The sequence below is a fragment of the Prionailurus bengalensis genome, chromosome C1, assembly GCF_016509475.1.
Source record: "Prionailurus bengalensis isolate Pbe53 chromosome C1, Fcat_Pben_1.1_paternal_pri, whole genome shotgun sequence".
NCBI lineage: Eukaryota > Metazoa > Chordata > Mammalia > Carnivora > Felidae > Prionailurus > Prionailurus bengalensis.
Genome location: NC_057345.1, coordinates 8,417,206 through 8,439,760, shown reverse-complemented (window position 1 = coordinate 8,439,760; position 22,555 = coordinate 8,417,206). Strand labels below are relative to the sequence as shown.

At 51.5% G+C, this 22,555-nt stretch overlaps 1 protein-coding gene across 1 annotated transcript; it reads left to right on the top strand.

The window, feature by feature from the left end:
* Window positions 1-1,168: 1,168 nt before the first annotated feature.
* LOC122479546 (selenoprotein W-like) lies at window positions 1,169-1,503 on the top strand. The gene is given in 1 exon segment (XM_043573385.1): window positions 1,169-1,503. A coding segment is annotated over 1 exon segment (258 nt). The 5' UTR covers window positions 1,169-1,203; the 3' UTR covers window positions 1,462-1,503.
* Window positions 1,504-22,555: the final 21,052 nt, after the last annotated feature.

Here is a 22,555-nt window from a genome sequence, read left to right as displayed (position 1 = left end):
GTGGTGTACAGGTTGGCAGGGCTGGATTCTTCATGCACACACCTGGTGCCTTATTTGAGATGCCAGAATACCAATCTCTCCCTCTACATGCAGCCTCTTCATGTAGTTAGCTTGGGCTTCCTCACAGCATGGAGGGTAGTTGGACTTCTTACATGGTGGCTGGTTTTCCCTGGAATGAGTGTTCTAAGAGTCTTAGGTAGAAGCTGCAAGGTTTCTTGTGACTTGGCCTTGAACGTCACACAGCATCACTTCCATCATGTTCTGTTGGTCCACGGCAAGTCACAGTCCAGCTTGGATTCGAAAGGAGGCACCACATAAGGGTGTGGATGTTAGGAGGTGTGGTTACTGGGGGTCATCTCTGGTCATACTGGGGACCAGCTGTTATGGGGGGGAGAAGAGATGTGGTGAAGTAGGCAGGTCAGAAGACCTTGGTCTTCGCTCTACTGGTCACCCTTGGACAAGTCTCTGGACCTTTCTGGGACTCAGCTTCCCACAGTATAAATGACAGAAGCAGACTAGATGATCTGGAAGTTTCCCCTGGTACCAAAAGACCTGGGCTTGGGTCCCTCAAAGCTCAAGGCTGGCCCCCCACTCCAGGCTGGGTCTCTGGTGGAGTGGGTGGGTCAGTTGCTCCCCTCCGACTCCCTTGACCCCCAGCTAGGCTCCCAGACATGAGAACTGGGAACAGCTGGAGCTTTAAGTCCTTGGCTTGAGGAAAAAAAAAATCACCCTCCCTAGCCATCTCTGGGCACATTACTCACAAGTTCATTACTGTTTAATTTAATCGCCAAATGTCATCCGAATGCCATTTATTCTGCCTTCTCACCAGAGATTTACCTATTTATTTTACATTTCAAATGAATTGTTCATTATTCTGTCATTTGGGGTTTTATTTTGTAATTCATTTGGCAAGTTCTGACAAGTTGAAAACGATGCTGTATTGAACACGGTACCTTCCGGGCCCCCTCTCAGGGGTCCCTCCCCTCAAAGCCCCCCATCCCATGCCTAGCATCTCCCCTCAGGAGGCCAGCCCAGGACTCTCCACCTTTCTGACGGGAGAGAGACACAACATTCTGGACTTTCCTCCTCAGGTCCAAACCCTGTGTCCATGACACTCAGATGCATGCCAAGGACTGAGCTTTCCTGTCTGTGCCTCAGGTAGGTCACCTGTCCGTGCCCCTGCCCAAGCTGTGGTCCCCAGCCATGGTCCTTGCCACCTGAGTCATTTATTGTGGTGCTTGAAGCTACAAATCCAAGTACCTGCAGCACAAGAAGTTAGAAGATGAGCTCCCCAGGAGCCTGGACATCTGCAGCAAGGGGACTCTGCAGGCCACCGGCTTTGAAGTGATGGTAGCAGGGAAGTTGTTTCACTCCAAGAAGGGAGGTGATGGCTACATGGACATGGAGAGTAAGTTTCTGAAGTTGGTGGCTGCGATCAGAGCTGCCTTGGCTCAAGGCTAATGTGTCCTGAAGGCAGAGTCCAATGACCTTGGTCCAGCCCCTCACGACAGACACATCAAGATAGGAAGGACTGGAATGTCTTGTGGATGCCTGATCTTTCTTTGATGTCCCTGCGGTCACCAGGTGGGGCAGAGACTGACGCCCGTGGTCCTTGCCTGTGTGTGCATGTGAGTGTGTGTGTGTGTGTGTCCCTGGGAGTGTAGCCCTGTGTCCTGTCTACCTCCTCCCTCTCCCTGCTTTTCCTCTTCCCTCTCCCTGCTTTTCCTCTTCCCTCTCCCTGCTTTTCCTCTTCCCTCTCCCTGCATCCCCTATCCCTCTGGCTTCTCTCTGGCTCCCGGCTTCCTTCTCAGGGGGTGGCCAAGACAGGGATCTGGGTGGGTGAGTTGCAGATTTCAGCAATGTTGGCAATGGTTCATTATCCAGTAAACATTGGATGAGTTTTTGAAAAAAAAGAAAGAAAGCTCAGGACGGGCTCTGCAGTGAACAACCTTGATGAGAGTTCTGATTTTGCCACTTGGTTATCAGTCTCGGACCTTAATTCCCTTGGGCAAACGGCTTAACTTCTCTGAGCCACAGTTCCCTCATCTGTAAAATGGAACAGTAGAGCTGTTGTGAAGGTTTAGTGGGACTGGGCACATCGTTAGCGCTCCCTGAAGTAGTCGGGAGCTCATTTTATCCTAAACCCAAGGTAGACCAGGTTGACCCAAAGCAGCTCTTGCCACGAAGCAGGGGACTAAAGGTCAGAGGGCTTGAAGAATTAGTTGACTGCAACAGGCAGTTCCAGGGCACCGGTGCTGTGCAGGGGCCTGCCAGGGTGGTGCTGCCCCCCTCCTTCAGCCTCAAGTCTCGTGGGGAGGCTTTCATTCATGGGCTTTGCCCCAGCAGCCCTCTCAGGCTTCTTTGCTGCTGCCTGAGAACAGGTGTGGAGCCAGCAACCCCGGAAGGGCCCTCAGTCTAAGACACTGATAGCCTCTCAGCCTGGACCCAGTACTCACATCTGTGTCATCACATCTGGTACATCCAGGCAACTTTACAGGCTGTGCAGCAAAGCCAGAAAGGCTCTGAGCTGGGCTCCCTCCAAATAGCTGGGGAGCCCCCTCCTCAAGATTCTGATTCTTCAGCCTGGGGTGAATCTCCAGGGGACTCAGAACAACTGCCTTCTGTGTGTCCTTCTGCAATCCAGAAACTCCTCAGGCCTCTTGGAGTCTTGAAAAAAGATTTTTTTATTTGCTTTTCTAATTACAAGATCAATACCTATCTGTTGGAGGACCCTGGGAAAGCACAGAGAAACCCGCATTGGGGAAAATGCAATGCCACTCCTGGAGAGCGCTAATGTTCCTAGTGATTCACTCCCAGTCTTTGTGTGTACATGGCATAGCTTACTGTGTTCCCCTGCACTGTTCCAGCCTGCCTTTCCAGTTAAGGGAACAATGCTCGTAGGTATTCCTCTTCAGTGGGACTTTCAGCGTCTGTTTCTGTCCCACATCCCCACTCTGGGACTGGTTCAATGTATCTTCCTCTCTCTGGAAGATTTTCCTTCCTTTTCGTGTATCCTAATCTTTACCCAGCATCCTCAGATTCCCCACCCTTAAATATGTCTCCTCTTCCCCTCCCCTCCCCCCAAGTCATTGTCTTTGTTCCCCCGTTACTGCCAGTTTTCTGAAAAAAGCTACCTTCCCAGCCAGCCCATCCCCGGATCTCCCTTTAGTGTCCTCATTTCCTGAACCCAAAAGTGAGGCTTTTGTCCCTCCCCATCTGTGAGATGCTTTAGGGTAGGGCCATCTAATCGAAATAAAGTGCCAGTTACACATGGAATTAAAAGTTTTCTAGCGGCCACCTTCAAAAATTAAAAAGAGAGGGGTGCCTGGGTAGCTTAATCGGTTGAGCGTCCAACTCTTGATTTCAGCTCAGGTCATGATCTCACATTTTGTGAGATCGAGCCCCAAGTCAGGCTCTGGGCTGACAGTGCAGAGCCTGCTTGGGATTCTTTCTCTCTCTCTGCACCTTCCCCAATCATGCTCGCTCACTTGCTCTGTCTCTCTTTCTCTCTCAAAATAAATAAATAAACTTTAAAAAACCCAAAAAGTGAAGGGACAAGTAAAATTAACTTTACTTTTGAAATAAATATGTTTCATTTAACTCAATATGTCCAAACTAGTATCATTTCAACCTGTAACATGTATTCATTAAAAAAAATTATTAGTGGGACATTTTCCATTCTTTGGTTTTTTTTTTTTTTTTGTACCAGCTTTTTGAGATCTGATGTGTATTTTACACTTTTAGCACATCTTAATTCAGAGTAACCATATTTCAAGTGCTCAGTAGTCAGCGACCGCTGTGGTATCAGATGACACATAGCTAGAGGACTCAGTGGTGAAATCCAACCATCTCTTTTTAGGGAACCGATTGCTAGATGGGGTTCTTGTGTCCAGTGTAGCATCCTACGCTGCCTTGTGTCCTACCTTCACACGTTATACCTTTATTTCTGGAACTTCTTTTATGATATCGGTAACACAGGGTAGTAAACATCAGAAAAATGCAAATATGGTGATCTAGATCTTTGAAATCAGATCTTTGTAGACAAGCTGTCCTGTTCAGGCAGAGGGATCGCCTTGCGCTAGGATTAATTATGACCAGAGGGTGACAAACAGACTGGAATAGTCGCTGTTGAGACTTTTGGAGAATCAAAAGACCCCAAGGAAAGCTGGGTTTGGAGTTTCTGCCATAAAGTAGGTGGGGTGAGGCGGGGGTGGGGGGACACCCAGCTCCTCTGCCGGGCATCACGAGGTGAGGACACCCAGGCTAGTTTCAGGGCAGAGAAGGGGACATTTCTCAGGGGACTCAATTGGTCTGTAGAATCATCAGGGGCTGAAGAGCAGATTCCAGCTGAAATTTTCAGCATTGATTTCTACAACCACACAGCAGAGCTCGGCCACCAAGGGGGAGGCTGTTCTTCTAGTGGCCGGTGCCTGATCCACAGCACTGCCACCCTGACCCGGCTGCTGAATCAGGGCACGGCTGCCCCCATCCACACCAGCAGCCCTGGGGCCCTGAGCCCTGCCGGGTCGCTGGATTCCAGGGCACCGGAACTCCCCAGAAATGGAGCTACAGGCAACAGACAAGAATAGCCGAAGCAGCCAAGCCCCGTGGAGATCAGAGCATTTAGAAACGAAGTTTACCTTTAAGACATGAAAGGGAATCAGACTTCAGAAGTCTGGCTTGCCATATAAAGGGTGGAAATCGTATCTGCACTGGCCCAGGCTGCTCTAACACAACACCACAGACTGGGGGGGCTTAAGCCACAGACGTTTGTCCCTCATGGTTCTGGTGGCTGAGAAGTCTGAGAGCAAGGTGCTGATCTAGTTGCTGGTGAGGACTCTTCCTGATGGCCGCCGTGCTGCTGTGTCCTCACATGGCAGGGAGAGGGTGAGGGGACAAAAGCTGTCTGGGGTCTCTTCTTACAAGGGCACTAAGCCCATGATGGCGCCCCGCCCTCATGACCTCATCTAACCTAATCACCTCCCAAAGGCCCCACCTTCAGATCCTGTCACACTGGGGGTGAGGGCACCCACATATGAATTTGGGAGGACACAATTCAGTCCATACAAGTATTCAAAAGCTGTAAGGTCATTGAGGTGACCGAGATACAAGGGAGTCTGTGAGATATAGCGGGTTATTTGAGGAGACGGCAATTTCAACGTCTGCAAAAGGGATGCACATTAGAAGGGGTTTGAGTGGTGCTGGCGTCACCTAAACGGGCGTCACCTGAAGGTCCTAATGGACCACATGGAGCCGATGCCCCACCACACAGATACCCTCAGCATCCATCACCAAGAGGACCCCCCCACTGATACTGTGTTGCAGCTCTTGTATATTTTAATCAGTATCTACTTAACCAGAAAAAATATGGAGATCGTCCTTGACATATAGCTCCATGACTTGTTTTCCCGTTGGCCGTATTTGTCGAATCTTCTCGCATATTGATAAACATTCACACCCTCAATTTAAGCAGCTCTCCCGTTATTTCAGTCTTGATAAAACCACAATTTGTTGAACCAATATTGCTGGGATTCTTTTAAAGTTTATTTATTTATTTTCAGAGAGAGTGAGTGAGAGAGGGGCAGATAGAGAGGGAGAGAAGGAGAATCCAAAGTAGGGGTCTGGGCTCTGAGGTATCGGCACAGAGCCCGACGTGGGGCTCGAACCCATGAACCGTGAGGTCATGACCTGAGCTGAAGTCAGAAGCTCAACTGATTGAGCCACCCAGGGGCCCCCCATTTCCCCCGTTAGAAACAAAATTAGGAAGAACATTTCAAAAGCGAAATCTATCGATAAATGAACGAGAGACAAATTGCTCTGGGATACACATGACTTACTACATTGTCCTCCAGAAAAGCTGTATCAAGTTACAACCACAGCTCACGGTAGAGATCACTCAACTCCCCGTGTCTTCAACAACACTGTGTATTATCACGAATTTCTTTTCCAATTTGATAGTGAAAAATCTCCCCACTCTGCCCCCATCTCTTTGATATTCTTCCTCTGACTTGGCTGGTGATTCTGTCTGGGTCCCTTTCCACTTCCCTACTTGTCTTACAAAGGTCTGCGCTCCCGGCTGTCTGTCCGGCCACTTTCTTCTCTTCCTCCTCATTCCCTTGAAAATTTGAACAAAACCAACCTCTGCCATCTCTCTTTGGCTGACGCCCACCCCCAAAGCCACCAGCACCCTGTCTGTCCCTTCCTTGGCCCCAAATAAATGTGTGATGAGTAAGTGCATGAGCAATAACCCTCTTAGTGAGGGCTTGCAACCAAAAGTGGGGGGGGGGCATCCCCAGGACTTGTTGAAACCTCATTGACCTTTAGGAGAAATTGTTCATGCTCAGTACAGTCATGATTACATCAGCAAGACCAAAACAGAAAGCCATATTTAAAGTATCAGCTTTTAAGTGCCTTCCTGTAGTTTCCCGGGAGCGTGAGGACAGGTCTGGAACAGAACTAGGTGGTAGTTCTTAGGAACCACATTCCCCACAAGAGGGGGAAAAGTTCACTATAGGTTTGTTATAAAGATCTCCTGTAATACAATACTTTCGAGAATGTGCTTTGGTTCGATCTAAAACAGGTTTTGTTTCTACCCCCAACCAGGGCCTGACCAACTTATTTCTGTTTCTGTAAATCTTTGGGAAGTGAAAACCCAACAATAATGAAACCCCCCCACCTCGTCTCTGCGGGGGATCCCCAGTGGTCTCCAGCCGACTCTCTTAGAGTCTTAGAAGGGACGCTAACTAGATGTCTGCTAGGATCTCAGCCTCAAGATGCTGCCATATTATTGGCCCTTCTTCTTCTTACTATTTTTTTTTAAACTTTATTTTTAAGTAATCTCTATACCTACCAGGGGGCTTGAACCTACAACCCTGAGATCAAGAGGCACATATTCTGCCCACTGAGCCGACCATGCTCCCCTTCTTACTATTTTAATAGCCAACATGTATCGAGCCCTGTCTTAGGTTAAGTTTCCCTAGCGGCAGGCCCAGGGAACACTCCTTGGGGGAAGAGAAGTGGGAAGAGGTAAGGGAAGGAACCCAATGTAGGGGGCGTTAATGAGCAGGTGATGGGCGTGGGCAGCTGGGCTCACTTCCTGGGGGCCTCTGGGAACCTTCTTTGAGTGGAATTGCCCTCCGAGGGACAAAAAAGCCAGGTATGTCTCTGCCTATTCTTGACTGCCATCTGTGTGATTGCTGCAAGGGTCCAGACAGTGAGTGAAGGCTCTGGGGAAGGACCTGCCAAGGCCTGTCTGTAGGAAGCCATTGGCTTTGGCAGGAAGGGTGCGTGCCGGTGAGCTTCGAGGGGTGCCTGCAGGTTCCACTAGAAGAGCATCTTATGTGCCAGGCAGGCATTGTGCTATTTGGTTGTCTCACACCATCTCCTAGGAAGTAGAGACTCAGGAACCCGATTCACAGATGGAGAAACTGAGGCCTGGAAATGCCAAAGGATCGGCTCAGGCTCACACGCACCCAGGAGGTGAGCAGGGTTTGGACTGCAGAGCCCGTGCAGCCCACTCCACACCCCCTGCACGCCGTCACATGGCTGTGCTCCCTGGGATCAGGCAGTTCCTTCCAGGGTGGCACCTGGGGAGGAAACGGAGGCAGATGGAAATCAGGCGCTTGTTTACCGCCATGCCGCGTGTTTCCTGACATCACAGGGTTCTTGCAATTTTCGGAACTGTCAGTTCCCCACTTGGCGGGATTTTAGACTCTATGGAGGGATTTGTGCTTGCGAAGTCCTGCGGCGGGGGCATGAATGGGGGCAGCATTCAGAGGCTTGGTAATTGCCTCAGCTTGATTTTGATGAAAGAAATGTGTGATATGTTATAATGCTTGCTTTTTTTTTTTTTGCTGGAAAACAACCATTTTCTTGTGCTTTGATATGTTCTTTTTTTTTAACATTTATTTATTTATTGAGAGAGAGAGAGGTTGAGAGAGAGAGAGAGAGAGAGCACAAGCAGGGGAAAGGGCAGGGAGAGAATCCCAAATGGGCTCTCCCCCCTGGTCAGCACGGAGCCCGTCGTGGGGCTCGATCTCACAAACCGTGAGATCATGACCTGAGCTGAAATCAAGAGCCTGTGGCTTCACTCACTGAGCCACCCTGTCTCCCCTTGAATGATATGTTCTAAATGAGATTCCTCTTCCATGTACTGGGTTCAAAACCTTGGTCAAGTGCATGAGACCAAAGGTATTTTTATTCTGATTTCTTTTACTTCCTTCCTCTGCTATTCCCTTTGGTAGAATGGAAATAGGAGTAGTGGGAAACTGGCAGGGGACTTATTGCACCTGTAAAATGATATTTATATGTGCTAAATTGTAGATGTGCTGTATAGAAATACGCATATGTACTACTATACCTAAATATCTAAATGAAAATACATAAATATTATATTATTTCATGTCCACAATAACCTTGTGAGAGGTGTATCCCATTTTGTAAGAGCTGAAACCCAGGTTAAGATGGCCAAGCTCACTTAGTCCGGAGCCCGGAGCCTGGAGCGGAGATCAACTGCCCACCATCTGGTGCCAAAGCCCCGGGCCCCCACCCTGCCTGCCTGGCCTCTCTCTCGCCCACCCAGCATCCCTCTCGTCCTGAATGTGCTGCCTCTGTGTTTTTCAGGCTTTGGTTGCTCTGCCCCATTTTCCAGATGGGACCTCAGTGGAAGCTGACACCGCTTCTGCTCCGGCTCATCTGGCACATTGGCACTGAGGCTGGGGTCTCCAAGGGTGGTCTTGTAACTCGGTCCCCTGCTCTGTGTCCCTGGAACCACTGTCCCCAGCCTCTGCCCAGAGCCTGTCATCACAAACAAATATGTCACAGTGCGATTTGTTAAGGATGTCAGGATGGTGGGTGATTTTTTTAGCTTCTAGTCTGATTTCCATTATTCTTGCTCTACTGTAGGTGCACCGAGAAACGAGTAACAAAGGCATTTTTCTTCTCTCTGTCCTCTCCCCTGGCTGCCTCCCTTTTCCATCTGTGGCTTGTCTTGGATGTGAACAACCCTTTGCTGGCCCCAGCAGTGGCTTAGAGCAACTCCCCCCACCCCCACCCCAAATGCTACTCCGCCTGGGGACCATGGTTCTCTCTCTACCAGTAGACAGTTGCTCCGCGAAAATCTAAATGTAAATGGCTCAGAAAAGATGTTCTAAAAATCTGAGCAACCACAAAATTAAAGGCAGGGAGACCCAGATCATGTGCCCTCTTACTGAGCTCCTGCTATGGGCACATGGAGAAACCATCCAGGGGTGAGAAGGGAGGAGGAAAGGAGCTGAATATGGCTTCTTTCCTTCCAAGCTCTGCTGGGTCATTCGCTCGTTCAACATTCACCGGGCACCTGCTATGTTCCAGACAGAGTTTTAAGCACTGGGGATGTAGCAGGCCAGTATTCCTGCCTCTGTGGAGCCTAGATTCTAGTGGAGAAGAAAATACATTTACTGATAAGTTAGTAAATGGGAAAGAATAATAGTTTGTGAGACAGTGATGAAGCAGCAGGGGGTGAGGCTGGGGCTGGTTGGGAGTGGTTTGCAGTTTTAAGCAGAGTGGTCAGCCTAGGCCTCGCTGAGGAGGTGGCCTGTGAGCACAGACCTGAAGCGAGGGTAGGTGTGGGCCAAGTGGATCTGTGGGGGAGAGCATTCCCAGTGGAAGTGGGGGAGCAGGGTGGCGTTGGAGGGACGTCAGGAATCTAGTGGGGCCAGAGCAGGGCGAGCGAGGGCAGAAGTTCAGGTGAGAGAGCGACCGGGTGCCAGAGCACGCAGGAACTTGGGGCTACCATAAAGATTTGGCTTTGATCTGAGCAAGACGGGAGTCATCGGAGGGTTTGAAGCAGAGCAGGGACACGATCTGACTTACATTCAGCTGGATCCCTCTGGCTGTTGTTCCTGGAGAGGAGGTGCAGGGGCTAGAGGGGAGACCACCCCGAAGGAGTGCAGGGTGCTGGGGCCGGCGCGGCAGGTGGGGGCTGCGGAGCCAGCAGACTCCGGGTGCCTTTGAAGGTGGCGCTCGCGGGGCTTGCCGCTGGGTCGGCTGACGCTGTAGGAGAAAGAGCTGAGTCAGGATGACACTAAGGTTTGGGGCCTGGGCATCTGGAAGGACGGAGTTGACTGACAGGCACAGGCTAGGGGAGCTGCCGGTGGGGGGGGGGGGGAAGAGGGGACCGCTCTGGCAAAGCAGGAAAAGTTCCTGGCGGGTAGTAAGACAGCCTGGCTCCAATCTGCACCCCCCACTTTCACTGCAGGTGGAACTCAGCTCCCCAGCAGGAGCACAGGACACAGTCTCTTCCGCAGGAGTTATCACGGGGATAATAACCACACTAATGTCTATCATGGGCTATGGTGTGCCAGACGCTCTGCGTGCTTTATGAGCCTTAACTCACTTACTTTTCATAGCAGCCCTATGGGGAGGTATACTTATCATCTCCACTTTACAGATGAGGAAATGGAGGCGCGGGAAGGTTAAGTAGCCTGCCCAAGGTCACACAGCAAGTGAGTGTCAGAGGCAGGGCTCAAACTCAGGCAATTGGCTCCAGAAACAGCCCCCTTTCCTGCCTTCCTTCCTTGCCTTTGGCATTGAGTAAGATAATGGGTGGAGTGCACTGGGGGCCCAGGGGAATCCCTTTGTCTCTGTTCTTGTCCCTTCTTTTTTTGGGGGGGGAGATTTTTTTAATCAAGATTTTATTTTATTTTATTTTTTAATATATGAAATTTATTGTCAAATTGGTTTCCATACAACACCCAGTGCTCATCCCAAAAGATGCCCTCTTCAATGCCCATCACCTCCCCTCCCCTCCCTCCCACTCCCCATCAACCCTCAGTTTGTTCTCAGTTTTTAAGAGTCTCTTATGCTTTGGCTCTCTCCCACTCTAACCTCTTTTTCTTCTTCTTCTTCTTTTTTTCCTTCCCCTCCCCCATGGGTTTCTGTTTGTTCTTGTCCCTTCTTAAACAAATGTTTATTTATTTATTTTTGAGAGAGAAAGAGAGTGAGCGGGGCAGGGGCAGAGAGACAGGGAGACAGAGAATCCCAAGCAGCCTCCACTGTCAGTGTGGAGCCCAATGCGGGGCTTGAACTCACAAACCATGAGATCATGACTGGACCTGAAATCAAGAGTCAGACGCTCATCCGACTGAGCCACCAGGGCACCCCTGCTCTTGTCCCTTCTGACACCCTCAACCCTCTTTCCGCAGGTTCCTGCGTCTCAGATGAAGCTTGGACCGGTGGGGAGTGTGTGTGCAGGGGCAGGAACGGAGTGGGGAGGCCGGAGTCTGATCGGGGATTATCAGCGGGAGTGTGTGTGTGAGGTTGCCCACCACAGCTAAGGGGACAGCTGTGTCACGCAGGCCTCACCTTGCAGGTGTATGGGTGCAAGAACACATTGTATGTGTCCTATAATGAGAAAGGGAGTCAGACCGTTGATCGGTCAACTAACAAAAGATCTCAGATGTACCTCGAGGCAGCAGGTGTGTGGGTGAATGTGGGGGTGGGTGTGTGCGTGCAGGTGCGTGTCTGTGTGTCCGTGTTTGTCTGTCTGCCTGTGTGTGCACGTGCACACTGGAGCTGGGCAGGGGGCAGTTGGGGCAGACCTGAATATGGGATTCTCTTCTCTATTCCACCTGGCCTTGCTATATTCTAGAGAAAAATCACCATTTGACCATTCCATTATTTGGCCATTTCCCCTTTTTTCTGTAGAGCCAGAACTCAAGAATTAATAATAATAATAATAATAATAATAATAATGAATATCGGGGCACCTGGTGGGTCAGTCGGTTGAGCATCCGACTCTTGATCTCGGCTCAGGTCATGATCTCACGGTTCATGGATTCGAGCCCCACGGCGGTACTGACGGCGTGGAGGCTGCTTGGGATTCTCTCTCTCTCCCTCTTGCCTCGCGCCTCCCTCGCGGTCTCTCTCAAAAATAAATAAATAAACTGAAAAAAAAACCCCACAATAAAAACCCACCACTGATGGAGTGCTGCTTCCTTAGTGCTGTGCTGAGTGCTGTGTCCTTAACACCTCACTCCTGGCTCCCTGGAGGTCCTGTCCTCATGGCTATTTTCCAGACAAGGAGGGTGTGGACGTTGATCAACTTGCCCCAGGAGGAGATGCCAGGACCTGGCTGACTGCAGGGCCTGCTGGGTTGCAGTGGGGTCTCGGGGGGGGGGGGTCTGTGGGAGCAGGGAGATACACACAGCTGGCGGCGCTGGGCCCTCCGCCATAGAAACACCTGCACAGGTCTCCCACTGGGTCAGATCAGGACGTGAGCAGGTCAGTGGCTAGCGTTCTGTTTCCCTCCCTGGCTGGGAGGCAGTGGTGGACAGGACACCAGGCTTGAAACAGCAGTGCTGAAAGTTTGGTGCCAGGACCAGGGACATCGGCATCCCTTGTTAGAAATGCAAATCCTCTCGGGGCGCTGGGTGGCTCAGCCTGCTTCGGATGGTGTCTCCTTCCCTCTCTGCCCCTCCCCCGCTTGTGCTCTCTCTCTCTCTCTCTCTCTCTTTTTCAAAAATAAACATTAAAAAAAAAAGAAATGCAGATTGTCATCTGGGGCGGGGCCCAGTGTTCTAAGGAGCCCTCCAGCCAGAAGAGCCAGCGGCTGAGATCAAGACATCCACCCAGGACACGATGTGTGCTGAGCCTCACGGAGGTGATCTCCAACACAACGAACGGTCGGTGTCTCCCAAACTCTCCCCCCCCCCACTCCTGTTCTCTCTCTCCTTCTTCCACGCCTGCTCCCGGGGGAGCCCATTGGCGGTGGTGAGAGCTCCCATTCCTAAGCAGGCCCCCAAAATGTGACAGGTGAGGGTCAGCCCCAGAACCCTCAAAAGTGTCAAGTCCTAGCTGGAAGCCACAAGACGGGGGAAGGTATCTGCAATGCATTTATCCTACCGACGACTCACATCCCGGATATACGAAGGACCCCTACAAGTCAGTACAAAGAAAGAGGCCCCCAAAATGGCCAAGGGAAAGGCGACAAGATGCCCCATTTCATTCATTATCAGAGAAGCGCAAATGAACACCATTAATAGGATCCCACTACATCCACCACGGTGATGAAAATGTGAAAAGGAAGTACGGGGTGCTGGCGGAGACGTGGAACGGCAGGAACGCTCTCACACGCGGCTGGTAGGAGTGTAAATTGGTGAAACTCCTCAGGGAAATGGGCAGAATCTCCTGAACCCCGAACCCACATGACCTGGCGACTCTATTCTTAGGGGCCAGGCTACCCTTGCGGTGTGCAAGGCCCAGGGCAAGTATTTTTTTGTTTAGATAAACAGTTTTACTAAAAATATATTACAATGCCTCTAGGCCCACACGAGGCGTGGAAATTTACTGATGAAGTTTAGAATAACCAACAGAGTAACTTATGTCTTTGTTTATCACCTGTCAGTTTCTTTATAGCATCCAGGCACTGTCTCTTCCGTTTAGACCCAGAAACCCTCACTTCGTGTTCTTTTTCATCAACTGTGCCGTTCCAGGCTAACTGTATTTCTCCCTCCAGGAGGACAAGGTAGCAATGCTGTTATGATTCACAGTGCTGTGGTTTTCTGGAACTTGTCGTTCCTGGAACAGTATAGATCTTCTCATGTCTGCGGTCCCCTGATGCGTTCCCTCTGTGCTGCCAGCAGCACGGCTCACGCTCCTGTATCGTCCACGGTGTCACCCCCGAATCCTGACTTCTCATGACTCTCTCAGAGGCTGTTACTGACCTTTGGCGACGATGAGCGCAGACGCAAGTCTTACCCAGCGTGCGTTCTCGGGAAGGGTTAGGTCTACGTTTGGACGTTCATAGCATATGTGTGGCATAGCACATCTTCCGACCTTCTCTTCTTTTGAGTTTTTTGGGTTGTAATCATTGCGTTCCCAGAGCGCAGTCTCTGTCAGTGTTGACCGTGCTCCCCCAACAGGATGCCACGCCAGCATGGAGAAAAGTAAGGCGTGGGATCCAAGCAAGGAGAGAGGTCCCTTTCATGCAAGGAGTGTTGGCCCTCTGTCCAGCATGACTTAAGACCGGTGGAGCACAACATCCCACACTGGCAGAAAAGGGAAGGTGGGAAGACACCAGCAAGAGGGGTCCACGGGCCTCGCGGAGTAACCGTCTCAGAAGCCCTCGGAGGAGGTGGGTGCAGCCACCCCCAGACTGCCTGACACGTGAGGACGGGTGCGAGGCTACCCTCCCAGGACCAGGGCCTCACCACTGGGCCACGGGACAAGCCATAGGTGTGAGTCCCAGAGCCCCGTGGGACGTCTGCTTCGTCCCACGTGCAGGACGGGGGGCCAGGAAGAATACCAGAGAACACCAGTCTGGTCTGGGGTTTGGAGTGCTTTGTCCAGAAAGCACTGCTTGCCCTGGAGGTCCCAGCCACCAGAGGGGACTAAAGAATTCCAAGGGAAGTTCTCCAAAATGTGAGTTTCACCCCCGCTCCCCAGGGCACAGGACTCTAGCCTGGGTCTGAGGGTGGTACGGTCAGGGTCTCCCCTTGGGGGTTGTAACTGGAAAGGGGCATGAGGGGGACCTCTGCGGTGCTGCTAGTCTCCTGTATTTTGATTGGGTTGTATTTGCCCGGGTCTGGGTTTGAAAAAATTCATTGAGCTGAACACTTAGAATGTGCACTTTTCCATACGCATTTTAAACTTCAATAAAAAGTTTATCGGGGTGCCCGGGTGGCTCAGTCTGTTGAGAGTCCGACTCTTGGTCTCGGCTCAGGTTGTGATCTCACAGCAGTGAGACTGAGCCCCGCATTGGGCTCTGCACTGACAGCATGGAGCCTGCTTGGGATTCTCTCTCTCCCTCTCCCTCTGTCCCTCCCCTGCTCAGACACTCATGCTCTCTCTTTCAAAATAAAGAAATAAACATTAAAAAAAAAAAAACAAAGAAGAAGAAGTTTATCGGCATGCCTGGGTGCCGCTTGAGTGTCCAACTTCGGCTCACGTCATGATCTCACGGTCTGTGAGTTCGAGCCCCACGTCGGGCTCTGTGCTGACAGCTCGGAGCCTGGAACCTGCTTTGGATTCTGTGTCTCCCTCTCTCTCTCTGCCCGTCCCCTGCTCATGCTCTGTCTTCCTCTCTCAAAAATAAATAAACATTAAATAAATAAATAAATAAATAAATGTTTATCAAAATGAAAAGAAAAAAAGGAATCCCAGTCGAGCAGTCTCCCCGCTATACCCCCCACCCGGAGCTCACCCTGCAGGCCCTGATTCCTGAGACATCTCCCAGACACCGGTGGGGACACCACATTGGAGGTGGCCAGGCTTCGAGAGTCAGAGGCACCTGACTCACTCCCGGGGGTAGCTGGGCCCAGGGCCAACTGCCTGGGCAATTAGAGACCCAGAGAGCGAAAAATCCAGATGTGACCAGGTCTCCAAAGTTGACTCATCTCTATAAGAAAGTGTTTATATACAGTCTGTGTATCTATTAAATGCCTCACTTGGGGAGGGCTTTTCTTTCTTTCTTTCTTTCTTTTTTTAAAGCAACCCACTTTTGGGGATTGAAGAAGAGGAATTTCTTCCCACGGGGAAGGTTGTGGGGAGGGCGAAGGAGGAAATATAAAGGGTCTTGTACTGGTGTTGTCTCTGACCTTGAACCCGCGGTCGGGGCTGTGAGGAGGGAAGGTTGCCTCCGGGGCTGTGGTCGGGCATTACATCCCAGGGCTGCTGTAACAAAGAACTACAAGTTGTGCACCCTAAACAACAGAAATGTATCCTTTTACAGCTTGGAGGCTGGACATCCCAGATCAAGGTGTCAGCAGGGTTGGGACATCTGGGGCCTGTCTCCTTGGCCTTCTCCCTGTGTCTTCAGACAGGGTAAGTGGGCATGTGGCCAAAAGCAGTGATCCGTCACTTATAAAGCCCACAGACAGGTTGTCACAATTTTGGGAGGCTGTCTGTCACTTACTTCCTAGCTGTGTGGTTCTCAACCAGTTACTCAACCTCTCTGAGCCTCAGCTCCCTTCCCGGTTCTGTTCTCCCGGAGATCTGTTGTGAGAGTTTCAAGGATTAATATTTGCCATTTTACAGTGCCTGGCACATGGAAGGGCTACCGAAGGGTTAGCTATGATTATTTTCAAAGTAACGCAAACTGTTAAAGAAAGTGTTGAAAACAGAGAAAAAAAAATTTAAACCCCATTACCCTACTCTAATACACAAATTGATTTGCTTTTTAATGGCGAGACATGCCTAACGGAACATCTAGAGCGTCTCGGGGCTGGATAGGTTCAGAGACCCCTCGCCCCTTGACATCAAAAAGCCCCAAATCGGAGGTAGCAAGGGTGGGAGGGCAAGACTGGTGCTCTCACATGGGCCAGGATAGAAGCTCATCTCCAGGTGTTCCAGAAGGAAGCTCCTCTAACCTCACCCCCGTGCCCCCGCAGTCTCTGAATCTTTTCAAGCTTGTAATTTCCTCTTCTCGCCATGGGAACCAAAGCCACCCCATTAACCCGCATTGCAGGTGGGCTTTTTTAAAGGATCTGTCTGGTTCCGTGCGGCTCTGACTTCAGCTCCTGGGCAAACGTGGCCTCCGCTGTGGCACCCGGATTGGCTAAATGGTACCCTCGGGAGTTCACGGCAGGACTCTATGATCCGGATTATGGTTAGAAGCATGGTGGCGAGGGTCATTTGCGCCCTAAAGTGTGTCTGCCACCCCACTCCAGGCCAGTTCTCTGTGTTTGAAGAGGTTGTGTGTGTGTGTGTGTGTACGTGTGTGTCTCACCCCCAACTCGGCCCCCCAATACACGATCCTGCCACCCTGATGATGAAGCAGCCAGTGAATTGTCTCCACCCCCACCAGGCACCGAGGCCCTGACGTCTCTCAGCCGTCCCTGTGGACCCTCAGGCTGTTGGCCCAGGAGACCATGGTTTCCTTTCTGCTCGAATTGGCACCCCCAGATTTGTTGCCATCCTGCCTTTGTCTGGGCAGCAAACTGACAGACGAGGAAAATGCTCGCGAAGACCGTCACGAGGCCTCCTTGTGAGCAGGCCATGTGCCACATCCTGAGTGTGGATTTGCTCACTGGATTTTCACAAGACACCTGAACGTTAAGTTCGGGGAGGGCACGGTTCCTGTCATCTCGCACGCAGGGAGCACTCCGTTAATAATTGTTGAATGAAAATGCAGGGCCCTATGAAGCGGATACTCTTGTTATGCTGTTCAATAGATAGATGAGAAAAACGGGCTCAGAGAGGTTGGGTAATGTGCCCGGGGTTGCACAGGTCAGACAAGGCAGAGGTGAGGCCTCTGAAGTACGACCCTGGCCGGGCCTGCTGCTCCCTGGGGAAGAGGCCTAGAGTGAGGAGGGGCTGAACCTTGGCCCTTCTGCCCTGCCCCCCGTGGGGGGCAGCAGGCTGCTGAAGTCGGGGCCTCTGGGGACGTGTCTGGTCCAGTCTGTGTCTGGCTGGATGGCTGAGCTGCCTGCCAAGCCACACTGGCCTCCCTCATCCATTCTCCCAGGCACTGTGTTTTGGGTCACGGGCGCCGAAAACTAGGTGTGCTGAGGAAGTGAGTCCGCGAGGACCTTCCTTTAGAGAGGAGTTCCTGCTGCCCACGTCTAGAATATTCTCCTACCCTCCCCTTGCTCACCCTGCCAATCAGCTGATTCCCACTCCCTCCAACCAGATTCCCCAGAACACCCCCGTATCCCTGCTGACATCTGATAGGCAGTTATCCTCACCAAAGCACAGATCTAAGAACATGAAGTGCCAGCAGTGTCTCTTAGATTTGCACAGTGCACAGCCCGCACAGCTGTACGTGCTGAACTCAGTGCACCATATATTTGTTAATGGACCCGTGGTTGTAAATAAAATGTGCTTCAAATGCTCACATATGTAAACTAACTAATTTAAATAACAAACTGAGTGTCTGCTTAGGGCCGAAGAGACTCCAACCTTTGCAACACAGGGAAGAAAAGTGGGTCGGTGATGAATAGATAACCATGAAGGGGCTGTTTAGAAAGGCAAGACCCAGAAGTGGGTCAGGGCTGGATCCTGTGCAAATTAGCAACTGTTTATTTAGCGACGTTTCCCCATTGTGTGTTGCTGCAGGGCTGGAGATTTAACTTATTTGGGGGATTTTGTTTCACGGTAGAATAACAAAATTCTCTTAAAAAATACCTTTCATTCTTAAAGTGAAACATTTTCCGCTGAGCCGAGGCTGGGGCTCAGCATAATTGGCACGCTGGTGTGGTGTGGGCAAGAAGGAAGACAGCAGAAACCTTTGTCTTGACTCGCTAATGACTTGGAGTTGCTTTTAAATGGGGCCCAGCACCCCAGGCACCTTCATCTGTTGGGGGGGGGGAGGGGGTGGAGCTCCGGTGCCCCAGTGTGGAGGGCAGGCCGTGGCAGTCAAGGGTGTGTGTGCAGGGGTGAAGATGGAGGGAGGCGGGAGAAGAAAGGGAGAGACTCTACCGAGCCTGGCTATGTTCGGGGCCTGAGTTTCAGCCGCCCCCAGAGCGAGCGTCATGGCTGCTGTCATTGAACAGACCAGAATTCTCAGTCTCGGGTTGGCAGAGCTTTTCTGCAAAAAAGCCAGATGGCAAATAGTTTAGGCTTTGAGGGCACACAGTCTCCACCAAACCTGCCTTTGCAGCATGGAAGCAGCCGTGGACGGCGTGTAAAGAAGTGGGTGTGACCGTGTTCTAGTAAAACTTTATTCACAACAATAAGATGACGCGTGAGGGCTCAGCACGACTAACCTGCCGCCTTGAGGTCTAACAAAGGGAACCATACGGTGGATAAGAACAAGGCGGGTGGCGCTTGGATTTGAATCCCATCTCCTCCACTCATCTGCTGACCTTGGCAAGTTTCATGACCTCTTTGTGCCTCAGTTTTGTCATCCATAGAATGGGGACGGTATCCATACAGAGCTACCACGTAGGATCATGCGAGGGAGCAACGACAAGAAAAGCAAGGTACCTGGCACGTAGCCGGTGCTCTCCAAGAGTGGATTCGAGCCCAGGGCAGCCTGACCACGAAGCCAGGGCATTTTCTCATGTAGGATCCCTCCCTCTCCACCGCCCTCCCCCTCTCCCCCCCGCCCTGTGAAGAGGCCTCTGGCTGCTCTTGGGGAGACCTCTCGGCCACTGGCTCCTGAAAGAAGCAGGAGGCAGGGGGGAACACAGCGGGAGACTCACCCCCAGCTTCCGGATCACCCCCCTCCGCCTCCTCTCCCTCCTCCCCTAGGGACCTGCTCTCAGCAACTCCACGCACTTTCTCCAAAACCCTCCAGCTCAGCCCATTTCTCCTGGTGAGGATGGGGCATGAGAGTGGGGGTGGGTTTGTAATGAGAAGAATCTGGGGTCTTGCTCCCATGTCACGGTTCTTTTCCGCCCACACCCGCTCCAGGTGACCCGCTTGGGAGGACCTCACGGGCTTTTTGAGAGGTGGGGTCGGCGCGAGGGGCAGCCCCCCCACCCCGTCCCCCGACCCCGTTGCCGCTGTGTCGATGCATCGTCGCGCCATTGGCAGATGGCTGTGCTCGGGGCAACTGTGAGCCAAGGATTTATGGGGTGAAGCGAGAGGGAGCCGTGCTGGCGGATTAGCTCCGCGCAGCGCTGTTCAGCATGGGGAGGAGAAAGAAACATAACAAATGAGATGCCGTCCCGGAGAGTCAGCTATCACAGCCCATATATTTCTGCCTAAAAGAGTTTTTATACAGCTCGGCACTTGCTCAGCAGGGCCGCTGTGTGTTTACAGACAGGGTTTTTAAAGGAATGTCTACTACCGGTCTATAAAGTCACAATTAGCCGAACCCTAATTTACGAGCATAATTTGCTGCTGCCATTAGAGCTGGTGCTGCCCTGGCTTGCTCGAAGCTGTGTCTGGGGTATGCTAATGGAGGGAGGTTGCACTCGTGCTGGCCGTGGGGGTGGGGGGGTGGGGGGGGATCCCTGAGAGCAGACAGGGTGCAGAGGGTATCCCCAACACGGGGAGGTTATCCAGTGCAAAGCTCCCTACTAGTTTTCAAATCCTAAAACGGCCCTGGGGGTAGTTCCTCATAGTCTATCCAACTTGCAAATGAGGAAACTGAAGCTCAGAGACATTCAGTAACTTGTGTGGGGTCACGCAGCCTATACATGATAGAGCTAGAGCCTGAGTCTAGAGCTGGGGATCTGGACCGTTAGGGACTCAGGAGGACGGCAGCCTTCCTGCTCGGTGCTGTGTAACCTTAGGACAGTTGCATAACCCCTCTGAGCCTCATTTTCCCTACCTGTCAGATGCGGAGGATGGAGGAGCTTATGTCATTAGACAAACGGTGGGTGTAAGGGGCTTCGCCATGTCTTACTTTCCCCAGGTTGCCCACACACATGACCACTAACTGGGAGGATTAAACAGTAGAAATTTCCTGTCTCGTAGTTCTGGAAGCCAGAAGTCCGAAATCAAGGTGTCGGCAGGCTGGTTGCTTCTGGAGGCTGGGCTTCTGAGGGTTGCCCACCATCCATGGCGTCCCTTGGCTTGTAGACGCGTTACTTGGAACTCTGCCTCGGTCTCCACATCACCTTCATCTCTGTGTGTCTGTGTGTCTGCCGTTGTCATAGGGAACGGTGTCATTGGATGTAGGTCCCACCCAGTTAATCCAGGATAATCTCATCTCTAGAATATATATATATATATTTTTTTTCCACGTTTTTTTATTTATTTTTGGGACAGAGAGAGACAGAGCATGAACGGGGGAGGGGCAGAGAGAGAGGGAGACACAGAATCGGAAACAGGCTCCAGGCTCCGAGCCATCAGCCCAGAGCCTGACGCGGGGCTCGAACTCACGGACCGCGAGATCGTGACCTGGCTGAAGTCGGACGCTTAACCGACTGCGCCACCCAGGCGCCCCTATATATATATATTTTTAACATTTATTTAAAAAAAATTTTTTTAACATTTATTTATTTTTGAGACAGAGAGAGACAGAGCATGAACGGGGGAGGGACAGAGCGAGAGGGAGACACAGAATCTGAAACAGGCTCCAGGCTCTGAGCTGTCAGCACAGAGCTCGACGCGGGGCTCGAATCCACGGACCGTGAGATCATGACCTGAGCCGAAGTCGGCCGCCTAACCGACTGAGCCACCCAGGCGCCCCTATTTTAACATTTATTTATTATTGAGAGAGAGAGAGAGAGAGAGAGAGAGACAGACAGACAGAGCGTGAGCATGAGAGAGGCAGAGAGAGAGGGAGACACAGAATCCAAAGCAGGCTCCAGGCTCTGAGCTGTCAGCACAGAGCCTGACACAGGACTCAAACTCACGGACTGCGAGATCATGACCTGAGCCGAAGTCAGACGCTTAACTGACTGAGCGACCCAGGTGCCCCTCATCTCCAGATTCTTAAGTTAATTACACCCACAGAGACACCTTTTCCAAATAAACCCACCTCCAAATGTTACAGGTGGATGTATCTTGCGGGGGATGGGCACCATTCAACCCACTTCGGCCTGTGAAAATGGCTCAGTAACGTTGCTTGTTATTATTCAACCAAGGGCTTCCTGAGAACATCTACAGTAGCTTCCGGAACTGCCCCCCTACCCCTCACCCCCCACTTCCCCTGATGAAAACTCTTGAGTTCTGTTTCTTTTGTCTTTCCGTCTCTGGGTCTCAGGGGCTCAAGAGGCACAGATGTTCTGCTACCTTCAATTAGCCGCTGCAAATTACTCCAGTGGTGAGCGAGGGGTGTGGGCAGCTCGTCCCTGGGTGTGAGGGGCTGCCCAACTCACAGGAAGCCCCCTCCCTTGACCACAAAATGTGGCAGTGGGGACGGTTACCTGGGCATCTGCCTTGGGCTTCCAGGGAGAGTCACGGGCTCAGGGAAGCAGCTCAAGTCAGGAAACAAGGGTCTGGGCCCTAAGGAGGCTGGGCTTCGGGCCGGGAAAGCGGGGGTCTGTCCTCGCTCTGGGGACGTCAGGATCGGAACAAGTGCAGGTGGTGAGTTAAGTCTTTGCATTTCAAAAATAAAAAGCAATCGTGCTCAGTATGGAAAATGAGGGAAAGGCAGAATAGAAGGAAGTAGAGAAGGGGATCCCTCAGCATCCGGGGACCACATCCTCACCTTTTGGAGTATTTCCTCCCAGTTTCTTTTTTCCCCTCTATGCACAATTTCAGTTCACAGGGTCGATGCTGTTCATACTGTTTTGCATCTTGCTTTTCCTTGACTTAGTCTTTTTTTTTTTTTTTAAGTTTCTTTATTTTTGAGAGAGAGAGAGAGAGAGACGGGGAATCTGAAGCAGGCTCCGCGTCGTCAGCACAGAGCTTGACGCGGGGCTTGGGCTCACAAACCATGAGATCATGCTCTGAGCTGAAGTCGGATGTTTAACCGACCCGCCCAGGTGTCCCTTCCCTCACTTCCTCTTACAGCCCCAAAGTAGTCTCCCACGTAGGGACGAGTTCCTTGCAAATACAATTTTTCACGGCCAGATAGTATGCCGTGGAGGGGCTGCGGCATCATTTCCCCAAACGACCCCCGCTTGCCAGGCATCACGGCTGGTTCTGGGCTGTGAGTAGCCAAGGAAGCCAGCGGACTGGGCGGCGGGCAGGCTGGGAACCCCAGGTGTGAGGTCTCAGGTCAGCGGAGCTGTGCTCA